General features: G+C 41.2%; 1 protein-coding gene across 1 annotated transcript; it reads left to right on the top strand.

Annotated features, from left to right (window-relative positions):
- The first annotated feature begins 6,812 nt into the window (after nucleotides 1-6,812).
- Nucleotides 6,813-13,456, top strand: LOC107045501 (codanin-1). Its single transcript, XM_015267803.1, has 4 exons — nucleotides 6,813-6,817; nucleotides 7,026-8,242; nucleotides 8,333-8,573; nucleotides 10,364-13,456. The coding sequence occupies exons 1-4, from the start codon at nucleotides 6,813-6,815 to the stop codon at nucleotides 12,873-12,875; spliced, it is 3,975 nt and encodes a 1,324-aa protein (XP_015123289.1). The 3' UTR covers nucleotides 12,876-13,456.
- Nucleotides 13,457-13,769: the final 313 nt, after the last annotated feature.

Raw genomic sequence — 13,769 nt, 5'->3', positions numbered from 1 at the left:
CTCGAATTTTGACCACTCAAACGGTGCCAAAATGGCGACCGGAGGATTGAATTTAATAACCACGCATGCACTCACCAAACTTAATTACGCTCACCGTTTATTACGCGAGAAACTCCAGGATAAACTCGTCTGGACCCTCAGTACGGCGACGTCAGGAAAAGGCCGGAAAATCCAGGCACACCAAAGTAATAATTGTTTTAACAATTTAAAGAAGCTCAAAGAGCGTAATAAAACTTTAATTGCGCAGAGCGACTTAATATGGCTGAACCTCAGCGAAGAGTGTCCGTCGGGGCCGTACATCGCCCCGAGGAACCTCAAAATCTTTTCTACCCCCACCCCGATCACGCGATGAAGCGCGGACAATCCGCGTTATTATATGATTTTGAATTGGGAATTTTAAAATTGTCATAATTCCCAATTCCTGAGTCCCAGAGAACTGGGACTTGCGCCGCGCGGTCAGTGGATGTGATCCGCGTTGAACGGCGTAGAAACCAACATAATCCGATGCTCCCTCAATGTTGCAGCATGAGTTTTTTACTGGGCGGCCTTGCGCCACCGATCCATCGGTGAGGTGGTGGAGGTTCGCACGTAGAGGCCTGAGATGCCTGCTGACGTGCGTCGATCGTCTCTCGTGTCCTTCGTGGTGTGAGTCTTTCAGACTCGGTGTGTGCGTGCTTGTCGGTGTGCTACTCATCTGCTGTAGCGCCGACTTGTAGCCATTCCCGATCCTCCGCTCCACTCCCCCGTCACGAAGCTCACCCGTAACCCACGGTGAGCGCGATCGACAGAATTTGAGAAAATAATAAAAGAAAGAGTGAATATAAGAAATAAAGAAACTGACAATTGTGGCCCTGGGTGATCCGACTCCTCGCTGGGGTAAAAATACTAATTTTACCCCCATGATCCGCGGTCAATTCAGGCGAGGAACAGTACATGATTTTTATCATGTTACAAAGGATATTGGGAGGGAGAGAGGGACTGCTACCCAAAGAGTCCCATCGTTATATACCTGTCCACCAGTCTCTCAAGCGCCTTCAAAATGAAGAATATGAGACTTATTGGACGGAAATCTTTTGGATTTATATACCCAATCTTACCAGGCTTTGGAATGAACACAATTCTGGTCTCGTTCTAAACCTCCGGAACACTTCTCAGGGCTGCTGGCCCTGAGAATTTTTGTTAAAGGCCCCACGATGATTTCTATCCCCTCCTGTAGTAAGGCTGGGTAGATCCCATGTGGTCCCGGTGCCTTGAAAGGTTCAAAGATCTTTACAGCCCATTTGATTCCCCACAGTTGCACTATTTTTCCTGCCAAGTTCCAGTCATGAGGTTCATATTCTCCCCTCTGACTCCGTCTTGGTTTCTTTACCCTTCCCTGGGTCTCAGTGAAACCTGGAATGTGCGTGTTCATAAGGAGTTTTAGTTTTTCCCTCCTTGTTTCTGTATGGCTGCCATCAGGTGCCTGTAGGCTCCCTAGATATGGGAACTAGTGAAGGCCTTCCAACACCTGTCTTGGGCGGCTTTGATTTCCTTGTTGTACTTTCCGAGAAGGCCTCTGTAGGCCTCCCAGACTATTTTCCTACGGGGGCCTTCCCTCGCATTTTTTGCTTTGTTTTAACAAAGCCCTTCTGGTTTCCCTCCTGAGTTCCTCAAGCATATCCTCTGACCACCAGGGTACCTCAGTCGTCTGCCTTCTGGGTGATATCCTGAAGTTTTCCTCATATCAGTCAATTATTGCCTGGTTTAAGGCCTCCGCGACCTTCTCCAGCTGCTTCCTGCTCTTAAACCTGAGAGGAATCTCTTTTATTTTATCAGCTAGACTTACTCGATATTTCTCCCAGATGGTTCGCCGTGGATTTCTACTCCTCTTAGTTTCCTTCTCAGAGTAAACGGACACCCTTATGGTCCTATGATCAGAGGCTGAGAGGTTATTTGCGACCCGCCAGTCCCTAATCAGGCCCACCACGTCATCCGTCCCCACCGTGATGTCAATGACCTCCTGACGTCTGCGGTCAACGAAAGTTGTTTCTTTTCCCCTGTTGAAGATGTTGAGCCCCGCTCCCATAATGAATTCCTGAAGGCTCTCCCCCCTGCCATTGCTTTCGGTGTTCCCCCATGCTGCATGATGGAAATTCGTGGCGCAGCTCTCCAGGAGCTGGAGCCCCCTCTCTTTCACATGGTTGCAAAGGTCTTTCACTTCCTCCGAGGGAGGTGTCTCAACTGCATCGTAGGGCATGTAAGCTGACCCCACCATTAAATCCATGATCTTGCCCTGCGCTAGGTTCAACTTTACCTGAGCCACAGTTAGGTCTCCTCCGCTGATCGGTGGACAGAAAAAAGTCTATCCCCTTAGTTATTATGCAAGTTCTGAGTTTGTCCTGAGTGTCGGCATGATAGATCCTGCTAATTCCACTCAGTGTTTTGATAGCATTATTTATGATCCATGGTTCTTGGATCAATGCTATTGCTGTCTGTATCCCAGCTAGCAGCCTGATTAATGTCGCCGAGGCTGCCTGACTGTGATGCAAGTTAATCTCCACAATATGCACCCGAGTCGTGGCCATAAGAGCTATTATTCAGGCACCTCCGTTGCATCTGCCTTCTTTTTTCCACTGCGTTCCTTCCCAAGCTGCCTTACGGTTGCTTTTTGCAGCCCACAGTGAGGTCGGAAGTTGCGGGCCTTCCGACTCGCAAGCGCACTGTCGTCGATCAGCGCAGCGGAATAGGCACTTTTAGCGTCCCTAGTTTCACTGTCCCGAACTACAACCCACGTGCTGGCCATCAAACCCTTGTTTTGCTTCTCAAGGAAGCACAATGTTTTCTGAGAAGTGATGTCTGGATCCTCCACGTGCACCACTATCCGGTGCTTTTTTGGAAGCTCCGAGAGTGATACAACGTGTATGGTGTGCCTACTTATTGTTTTTTCAGGAGATAGGCTTTTCAGCCAATTTCCTGTGATCTCATCTGTGCAGTTCACCACAACCGCACCGTCCCTCTCCCAGACCCCATCGAAGGTGGGTGGATTGACTCCATGCGGTAGGGCTAAGATAGCTCCCTTCAGGAGCTTCCTCATCTCTGTCATCCCTCCGGTATCCAGTTTCCGGTCCGGATACGCCTGAGGTATCACTGTCAGTTTGATTGAGTTGGCGGTAATCTTAGCATATGTGCCCTGATCCCGCTTCTTGTGTTTCTTCTCTTTCGGCCTAGTGTGAGGACTGGGCGTGTTGTGTACCTCCCACTTCAGTCTTGGAGGCAGCCTCGACCGAGGTTTCTAGAGCCCCCGAGGTCTGCTGTTGTCTCAGCCTTCTGAGCTTCTTCTTAGCAGCTCCGCTCAACCTGACCTTTCCAGTTTCGCAACTTTCCCAGTCAGCTGCTTCTGCTGCGGCCTTTTCCAAGAGTTCGTCAGTGCTGGCCCCACCCAAAGGATTCCCTTTTATACTTAAGAGTTTAATTTCGGTTTCCATTTTTGGTCCCACGACTAATACGGAAGAGCGGTCTCACCCGGTCAGTGCGGTTTGTCGGGGCTTGGCTTGTCCGAAGACTACTCTCTGAGGTCGTCCGGTCTCGAGAGGCACCGTTATCGACAGAGCTTCCCCTGTGCCACGCATCCCTTGGGACGGTTATACAACCCTGTGGTTTGTAATGATTTTTCTTTGGCCTCAACAAATACTCAATAGACCCTAACCCAAAATTCTCGATTATCCAAACACGGCCAACTCATTACCTTCGTTCTCGTAATCCGACAAGTCTGAAACGCCAAAAACCATAACGCTAAGACTGGACTCCGGGAACAATCAGCAGCTCATCCAATCCTTACTTTGTGTATTAAGGGCGCCAGCCGATTTTTTAGCAACGCGGAATCGACAAACCGCAAACGGAACCGTATTTTCTTAAAACTAAATACTGATTGTCCCCAAAAATCCAATAACGATAAGAAACATATCACAAACCATACGCAGAAATGTGGATTACGAGGGTACAGGATTTACTCGGCTGCTCAGTGTGCGGGTCGTGGAGAGAGGGGTGGATTCGTGGACGAGAACATCAATTAACAAAGCCAATCATCGATCGAGAAACCAATAAACTAATGTCTTAAATTCTAAACGGGATAGGTAAGGTCGATATTGAATAATAAACATAATTGTACTGACGTGTTTCGCTATTGCCGAGATTAATATAAAATCGTAAACTCTTGTAAATACAAAATCATATGGATGTGACTTGAAATAATCTCAATTATTCTAAAGAAGGTCCATTAAAATTTAGAAGACTCGAAAATATGTGAATAATAATTTTAAGTATGAAAAAGAAAGCGATCCCAATCCAAAGCTGATGGAGAGAAGCAAAGGTATTGTCCACGAGGGGAACACGAATCCGAGAGAGAGACTATAGGAAGGTAGCGTACGTGCGAGAGAGAACGGATGAGGTAGCTACGCGAAATAAAAAAGGGAGCTCACGAAAAGGTACTAATTTTTCTTATTTTCGACTGTAATTAATCGAATTCCGAATTCTGGAGCGCCTTTGTAATGGTTTCCCCAACTCTTACGCCATTTGAAACGCATTAAAATCGGGAATCTCATTCACCGAAAAGGTAGCAAAATGAGCTACGGAGCTTGAATCAGCCACGGGGCTAATTTACCGGAAGGGAGCATTTCTAGCCCGGAAATTGAGGTTTTCTCCAGGGAAATAGGTAGGTTACGGTCTCCAATGATTTCTAAAATAATAGGTAGCTTATTCATTACCGTAAGAGAGCTTAAATAATTTTATTGTTCGGGATTCCAACCCTAAAAGTAAAGATAACTAAAAAGATAGCGTCCCGATGCCCAACCGGAATAAAAAACTCAACGAACGCTAGAGAGCATTAAAACGCATAAAAGGTAGCTTAAGAGCAATTCAGGTAGCCTAATTTTTCTACCAAAACTCGTTTGAGTTTGAGAAATATAAAGAAATAGGTTGCGTAGAATAATTACGTAAAGAGAGCGAGAAAAGGTAGCAAGCAAAAAGGTAGCAATGAAGCAGGTAGCGAGTTGCATCAATCGCCGTAGCGAGACGCATAAAGCATGAAATTTATCCCAAAAGTTACGGTAGGTAGCATTATTACCATTTGGATTTATTCAGGTAGCGTAATTATCATTTAGATAATTTCAGGTAGCTTCGAGGGAGCATTTGGGTTCGTTTGGAAGGTTTTCTACCCTTCAAACCATGAGTATCGGTGTTGGCGTCATTNCTAAATAAGTACACGAGTACTTACCATGGTCTGGAGCGTTGATTTTGACTGAATTTGGATCACGGGGCCTCGATAATTACCTCGAAAGAGAACTTGTTCAGGGAGCTAAATCGACTCGTACCTCACTCTTAGTCGTCCGGGTGGATACTGTAATGGCGACTATCGCGTGTGTCCGCTCGGGCCTGTTGCATAGTGGTGGGGAGTCTGGGGGAGACTAGCCCGTACGGTGCTGACTCGAGTGTTGGAGATGTGAACTATCGATTCCCGGGGTAATTGAGCGCGACATATTTAAAGGTTTTAAATTTGAATTTTCATATAATTGATTCTAATTATTTTAACTGAACAAAACTGTAATGACTTGAACTTAACGCGAAACTAAGATGGCTGAACGGATCTCCACTCCATCTACGACCGGAATAAGGTAGCTTATCTACAGAGGGCACTCTCCGGAGAGGAATTAGGGCTTTACCAACGAAAACTCAAACGCAAACGCAACTTAACTAAATTAAAAACCCAATGGCGATCCGTTTCGACGACTGGGTCATCGTCTCCACGGCTTTCCAACTGAAAGCCCTAACACTCGCTCAAGGGAGCGCAAGGATTTCAACTCGACCTATGTACTCACTCTATCGACAAACCAAAAAGGGTTACAGGAAACACTGGGTAGCACATTATCTTGGCCAAATATTCCACGGTGATATCCTGATCCTTAACCGAATTTACGTAGGAAAATCTCAAAAATACTAAACTTTAACTCAACAAAATTGACTCGAAAAAAGAAATATCTGCAAAATATCTGGTTTATTTAATGAAGTTATTTAATGAATATTATTCTAAAAATTTAGGGAATCGATTCACGCGATAGGTAACCAATTTAAGTAGTTCTCCGAACTTAAGGTAGCTCTGAAGTAGAGTTAAGGTAGCAGGTAGCTCTAATCTTCCGTATAGATTTTTATCGCGAAGAAAAGGTAACGGTTTATATATTTTTACTCTCTGTCTCTCACTTTCTATACATAAGTACCCTGGAGTTCCGCAGGTGACGAATTCACCTGGAATTTCGTCACAGGTTATATACTGGCATACGCCAGGCTCACACCGTGAATTTGGCTAGGTCCCTCTTAGCAATCGCGGACGCTAGCAATCTTTAAACTCCCACTGCCTGCGATCGAGCCCCCCCCCCACCAACGACAAGGTGGGAACCCGGTCGGGAGGGTTCTGGTTGAAATAATACGAAGCCAAAATTAATTTTATATTTTTTTCTCTATATTTATACTCGGGTGTGAATAACATTTTTATGAACGAAAATTCTGAGTAGTGTCGGCTGTGATGTTTATACTTTGGTTTTAAAGTCTAAACTGACTTGAATGAATGGGACCTATTGAATGCACGTCACCAGAGATCCAGGGCATTGTATCCCTTTGTCATTTAGTTAGTTCCTCCGAGGAATGAGTAAAGAGCGAATGTGTCTTCCGAGCGTATTAAGGCAAAGTAATGAAGTTTCTTTTGACTTATTTACCGGTTTGGTTATTTAAATTATCCCATTTCCAATATCTATCAACCCTAGATTGGTCACCATAGGAGATAGATGCCGTAGCGCACCGTTTTTCATTTCTTAACATTGACTAGCCAAGCATCAATCTTCGAATAACTTTAGATTCGTCAATTAAAGTATTTAGAAAATTATTATATTTATATCTGGAATTCCTGAAGAAAACCAATTATCCCCAACAGACGATTAATTTTATTATATCCCATGTTAAATGAAATAGTTCGTTGAGATCATTCTCTTCTGTTTCAGGATCATCCAAAATGTATTATCAGAAGGCGAGCCCGCCTCCCTCCCCAAAGAAATAATCCCCAAAACCCCTGAAAAAGTACCTGACACTACCAAACTCGTTTCCTCAAACCCCTCAGACCACCTGAACCTCACCTGTCACACGAGTACTCCCTTGAAGACACCTGCAACCCTTGGGGAAAGCTTTGAAAACCGGTCAGTCAGCTTCAACAGCTCTCTCCACTCCAGTCCAATCTATCGCCATCAAAACCTCACGAGGAACATCTTGGATCACCCTTCAACTTCTTCAAGATTAGACAACAGCTTCATGAACGCTTCAATAGACTCCAACATGTCAAACTCCTCTGCAATGTCCATTCCTTTTATTCCAGTTTCTCCCTTATACTCGGGACCAATTCGAGGACCTCTAATTCCTTTGAACACCTCGCTTCACATGGATAGAAACTTTCCTAGTATTGGAGAACCCCAGAGGAATCACCAAAAGAACAATAAAAGCAATCCAAACACTTCGCAAAACAAAAGTAATTCTCCAAACGATAAACAGAATAATAGTGGACAGAGGAAAACAACAATACAATTAGGAGATTTCCTCGTGACTTCATCGAAGAAATCATCAAAAAGAAATAATTCTAGGAATCAATCAGAGACAAGTGTCGATAACACTTCAGGTGAGAATATCGAAGGCAACTCCAGCCAGAAGAAGAATGATAACAGATCGAGGAAGAGAAGGATAAAACCAACGAAATTAGAAGTAACTGGAGAGGAAGGGAACATCCAGAATAAAGTCTTCGGGGTCATTTCTCGTCCAGAGACGAAGAATCCTCAGTTTTCAGAGGCTCAAACTACCGACAAGTCGGAGGAGATCAAAACTTTTGAGGCTGAGAGGGAATTATTGAAATTGGAGAGACAGAGACAGCCAAAAGTTGATTCTGTGAGTGAGATTCCTAATGTTCAGGAGCAGAAAACAACGAAACTGATGGGAATTCATTCGTCAGTTTCTGCTGTGGCTCCCAAATTATCTCTCGTTAATAATGTAATGGCCGTAGATAAATTGGCTGATCTTTATGCAAACTTGATTAGAAGAAATTTAGTGCCGAATGTCATGACTGAATTATATTTTATTATGACGTTGATTACATCACAGTACAAAGGAAATGAGCAGATGACCTTGAAGATGTTGAAGGAAACTATGGGGTGTAAGGATATTGAAGAGAGTATAGGTAAGCATTTTTAAAAAATCAATTTCTCTTCGAATAAAAAATAAAATCGATTCGGGTAATTAATAGCGGAAAAATCTTGCGTTTGTTTAGGTGAGGAGGTGATAAAACAAGAGACAAAGTATTTAGATACATCACACAATTGCGTTTATTTCGCAACAAGTGTTCTGTATCACCAGAGGGACTTACTGGTTGTGCTGGATCGAGCTACGATCAAGTTGCTGTACGATAATCAACAAATTGGAATGTTTAAACCTGAGTTGAGGGATTATTTAGGGAAACTATATGATAAAAAGGTGCAGGAATCGAATCAGTTCAAAGAGAATGACCTGAGGTATTTATGAATTTTTCCTGTTAGACACTTATAAATTCTTTTTTGCACGCACGAAAAAATTTAATTGAAAAACCTAGCAAATTCGTTAGAAAATTCCATTGGCCTTCTGTTGACCTTTCTATTAGTTTTTGGCCGATTCTACTGAACTGTTCAATAGAAAATATTCAATAGAATTTTATATAACTTATTCTCTTCAGATATTTTCTATAGAATTTTCTGAGTTCAAATTGTCTAAGTTTTTTTCATTCCATTTTTCTTTTCTTCTCATCAAGAAAATCAGACAAAAAAACTTGAAAAAATTGAGCTGAGGAAATTCTATAGAAAATGGGTCAATACAATATGTTGTATAGAAAAATCGAATTCTTTTGACTTTTTTTTATAGAATATATTCTATTGAATATTTGAACAGAATCGGGCAAAAACTAATCGAAAGTTCAATACAAATCCAATAGAATTGTTTTGCTAATTCGCTAGGTTGTTCTACTAAATTTTTTCATTCGTGTGATAATCCGTCTACGCGGAGAAAACCTTTTAATTCCCTCTGGGGTGGTTTATCACCCCATCTCCATTGTTACATACACCTTCTATTAAAAATACAGCATTAATGTTGCATATTTATGGTATCATCCTCAGCACAAATTCATAACCGTACGATGGAAATTCTGTGCGATTCAATTCAACGAAAAATTTATGTAAACATTTGGAGAAATGTAAAAATTTTTGAAAAAATTTTTTCTTCAAAAGCTTTGTAGTTTCTTTTTGATTGAACTTATCAGAAAATCGGGTAATGTTTTCACGTATCGTCTCCATAGCTCACATTGAAGAATAAACGATGTTGATTTCTCAATGGAGTGAAACAACGCGAGTCTAAAAACACCAACAACTGACATGACATTTCTTGCCCAAATCTACACCCATCGCAGAACTGAGGATTCTGCTGGGCTACGCTTATGCATAAGCTTCCGAAAAAAATACTGCATTGAATAAATATCGCGGGATGCGTTTATATAGAAATGACAATCAAGAGAAAATGTGGAGTAATGAGTGATTCCAGTGTGTCCGTAGACAATTAATTTTTTATGCCTATCAAGTTCAGGAAAACATGTTGACAGACATTTTCCAAAGCTAAACGACTTTCTTATAAGTAAAATTCTCTTTATTTTTTCTCTGTATGTCTTCCCTTACTATATCACACATGACAAAATTTAATAGAAAAACTTAGCGAATTCGCTGGAAAATTTTATTGGAATTGTCTAGAAATTCAATTGGGATTATATTAAAACTCCAGGAAATTCACGTAAAAATTCTGTTTGTTTTTTGCGTTGATTCTATAAGATATTTGATAGGGAAAGGTCAATAAATTTCCATTTTTCTATATGAATATTCTCTTGGAATTTTCTTATAAGAATACTTGAGTATGAATTTTCTAGGTTTTTTTCACTCAGATCCTGTAATGCAAAATAAAACAAAATATAGCGGAAAAAACAGAAAATTTGTGCCTAATAGTTTTAACAGAGAAAATCGCAAGAGAAAAATTCAAACAGAAAACTCGAAATCTATTGACTTTTTCCTATCAAATATCTAATAGAATTCGCCCAAGAAACAAACAGAATTTTAGCGCGAATTCCCTACAATTTTAATAGAATCCTCATAGAATTTCCAGAGAATTTTAATAGAATTTTCCAGTGAATTCGCTAAGGTTTTCTATTAGATTTTTTCATACGTGATCTCAAACTATGTACACAAAATTCATCTCTTCAGTCAATAATCCTCCATTTTCTCAATTTCAGGACAGTCAGCTCCAATGTCTGCTTCCAAATGGAGACAGACAACCGCGAGAACTTCCCCTCGACCATCGCCTTTTCAAAATTTCGAATGCAACGTGACCTCTTCTACGAATCCTTAAAAATCTGGGAGGATCGACACCAGGCTCCAAACTGGTGTTTTTCCACTGCCTTAGAACGCAAGATAAACTCTCTTCTTACCCTCCACGATGACGCCGTCAACTACTACCACCTGGCCCGCCTATTCAAGTCCCAACTCCTCACTTCGTGCCTTCAACACCCCTCAGAGGATCCAATCGACGATGAAACCCTCTCACTCCTAAAATCCCTAAAATCTATGAACTTGGAGAAATTCAAGCAACTGCAAGGACGTTTTGTCACTCCGCTTTCCTCAGAAGGTACAGTTCCCCTCCCTTCCTTCCCTGGTATTCAAGAGTTCTACCGAGACTTCCTCCTCACTTCTACGAACATAAAATTCAATTCAATCCTCGAGAACTGCTTCATCCAAGAGATAACAGATCTAAATTCTACCCCTTTTACAATGAGTGATCTCGAAGCAAGAGAAACAAATGTGGACGAGACTACGAAACAGAATTACCTCGTCTGCATCACCAGTCTTCGGCTCTTGTCAAAATTCTTAGGATTTTTAGTCTCAATTCCATTTAAATCAGAGTCCGTCACATTAGTTGGGAGAAATACCCAGATTTCTCTGAGGAGACAAGTTAATCCTTCATTGAACCTTCAAGAGACATTGTTCAATGCATTTATTGATAGAAAGCTAACGTTGACAGTTCCCTGGATGGTGGAGTATCTAGCAGTATTGGATCCAGTGGCGTTTAGATTACCCTATTATACAAAACTCTGTGAAATTCTCTACTACATCTATAGGAATTGTCACTTACTGACCAGTCCAAAGGGTTCACTGTTGATTACTTTCACCCTAGGACGTCTTTTCGAACTCCCAAACTTTCCCAAGGATCTTTACTTCACATGGCAATTGAATTTTAATGATAAAAGGATAAAAGATCGAATCGCTTCATATTTCAATCATTCTGAAGGGTTTGAAGACTCTCTGGTGTCTGTGAGTCCTAAGAAATCAGATGTTCCCCTCGATAAATTGGAATTGATTGATGACAGAGCAATCATTACCTGCTGTCCCTTCTTGAAAGAATTTAAGATCCTGTTAATATCAGGAAATTGTAATTTTGGAAATATTAATCGTCATATAACTCCAGTGTCTACTCAATTATCTCAGCCATCGAGTGAAACCAAGGCCAAGACTTTGCAACTTCAACAAGAAGATGTTTTCTTCCATGGACAACCGGACTCAGTCAAAAAGACTGTTGATTTTGTCTCAGAGAGGATTGCCTCGAATTCTGTTAAGCAAATCTGTAGGGAATCAATTCCTTCGATAAAACTGAAGCACTTTAATATGTTCAGAAAATTAGCAGTGGAAAAGATTAAGAATACTCCAGACTTTGACATGCGTAAAGAAAAACAGGTCTACCAACAATTCATGAACTCTGAAAATTCTCCCGATTTAGTTGCTTTGATCATCCAAGAATTACGCGATTGCTGTAATGAGATAATTCCGAAACTCTGCAAGAAAAAGTGCACGGAGGCACTCATTCCTTTGCTGTCAGAGGATACACATCCAGCTGTCAAGGAAATGTGTGTCAAGATTTGTATGAGATTGTCGATTGAGAGAATCGATCAGTGGTTGGATTTTTATATCAATGACGCTGTGAATTCTAAACAAATTCACTCAGAATATTTAGCATTTAGCCCAAAGGAGGAGGTGAAAGGTATCAACGAATGTGTTCATAATCCGTCAGCTCCTAGTCCTACGCAGATAATTGATATGATAAGAGACTCAATGTGGGAGTTGATTGAGAAGAATGGAAAGTGGTCGGTATTGACCGAAGAGCATGTTCTGACAATTTTGGGAGGTTTAAAGAAGACCTTGCATGAGAGAAAGGATCTTCAGGCATTTGTCGAAAAGACGATTCATGTTTTGAGTGTTGATTATGCAATTCATTTGATTGTTCATAATCACTACCTGTTTACTGATGCAGTGCTGGATGAGTTTATTGATATCTGGAGGGATTATGAGGCCGAGGATGGAAATAATAAACTGTTTGGGGGGATTTTGAGTTGTAGGAATGTTCAGTGGCTGATGCCGACTTGTGACTCTCATTGTTGGAACAAATTTGGAAAGTTAATTGATAGGCTGTTAAGAGAGAAGCTGTTGGGCATTGAGAATTTCAGCGATCAATGTGTAGCTATTTTCAGGAGAGATTTACCTGGGGAGGTGACAAGATTTTTGCCTGAATGCCTGAATGCGGCCATCCAGGGCCTCAAGGCGAATGATGAGGAAGCTGAAAAGATCAGGATGATGTTGAGATGGATTTCTGGGGCCTGTGGGGAACTAGATGGAAGTGGGGAGGGGAGTTATGACGGTCATTGTAAGCATTATGGATTGGAGAATTCAGGGGAATTCCGAAATTTTAGTGTGTAGGTGGTTTGAGGATTTGAGCGAGCAAATGGTGAAAAGGGTCGACGTATGAACGGTGGAGGGGGTAAATGACAAGGGTTTTTCTGCAAGGAATTCCGAACACTCTAAGGGAATATTCTGAAGACGGTGCTTTGATTGAGACAGCTTTATCTGATTCCCTTGGCTATTGAGACCGAATTAATGAATCCATTGTCGATTAGGCGATTTCAACTGAAAATGTCACGAGACTTTTTTTTGTAGAGAATGCCGTGAACTGCAAAAAAATTTCTTGGTATATTGTCCATTTCGACTTGCGTATCGCTTCCTCACGGATTCCGTTGTTTTATCCTTTTATTTTTCAAGAGAATCCTCGAGATGAAGAAAGATTGTTTGGGGAAATAATTGTAATTATGTATCAAATAATGTTATGTGTTATCTAAAGTTTTGGTCTGCTTTGTAATTGAAGTGATGTTATAATTGTATTTATCGGTTAAATACCATCGACTCATTGACATTTGAGGAAGGAAGAGAGTGAACAATTTTACGGTACTGATAAACTTGAATTTGATATTTGAATAAACGATATTTTGTATTTTGAAATTAAATCAATGTTTTCTTACAATTACTATCATGAGTTGATTTCAAAAATGGGTATTTTTGCACGGAATGGGATCGCTTTGTCCTATGACCAGTCACCCTTCACGTACGGGGTCCATGTATGGTATCGACCCGTGCGAATGTGAACGCTTGTTTTCATAATGGATTGTTTCCAAATCTATGAAGAATAACTTGATCAGACAAACAAAATTAGAAACCAAAATACTGTAGCTTCAATTAGATACCGGTTTCATAATTCTCCTTTCATTACAAATAATCGAATTCGAGTCGTATTGAGCACACACTAAGCTTGGTAACAGA

This window comes from Diachasma alloeum, unplaced genomic scaffold (genome assembly GCF_001412515.2).
Source record: "Diachasma alloeum isolate Michigan unplaced genomic scaffold, Dall2.0 Dall_scaffold_00963, whole genome shotgun sequence".
Taxonomy (NCBI): domain Eukaryota; kingdom Metazoa; phylum Arthropoda; class Insecta; order Hymenoptera; family Braconidae; genus Diachasma; species Diachasma alloeum.
This window is presented reverse-complemented; position numbering and strand designations above follow the sequence as displayed.

Coding starts and splice junctions, on each gene's coding strand:
- LOC107045501 (XM_015267803.1), top strand. Junction 8,243..8,332: donor GGATATTGAAGAGAGTATAG/GTAAGCATTTTT, acceptor GCGTTTGTTTAG/GTGAGGAGGTGATAAAACAA. Junction 8,574..10,363: donor TTCAAAGAGAATGACCTGAG/GTATTTATGAAT, acceptor TCTCAATTTCAG/GACAGTCAGCTCCAATGTCT.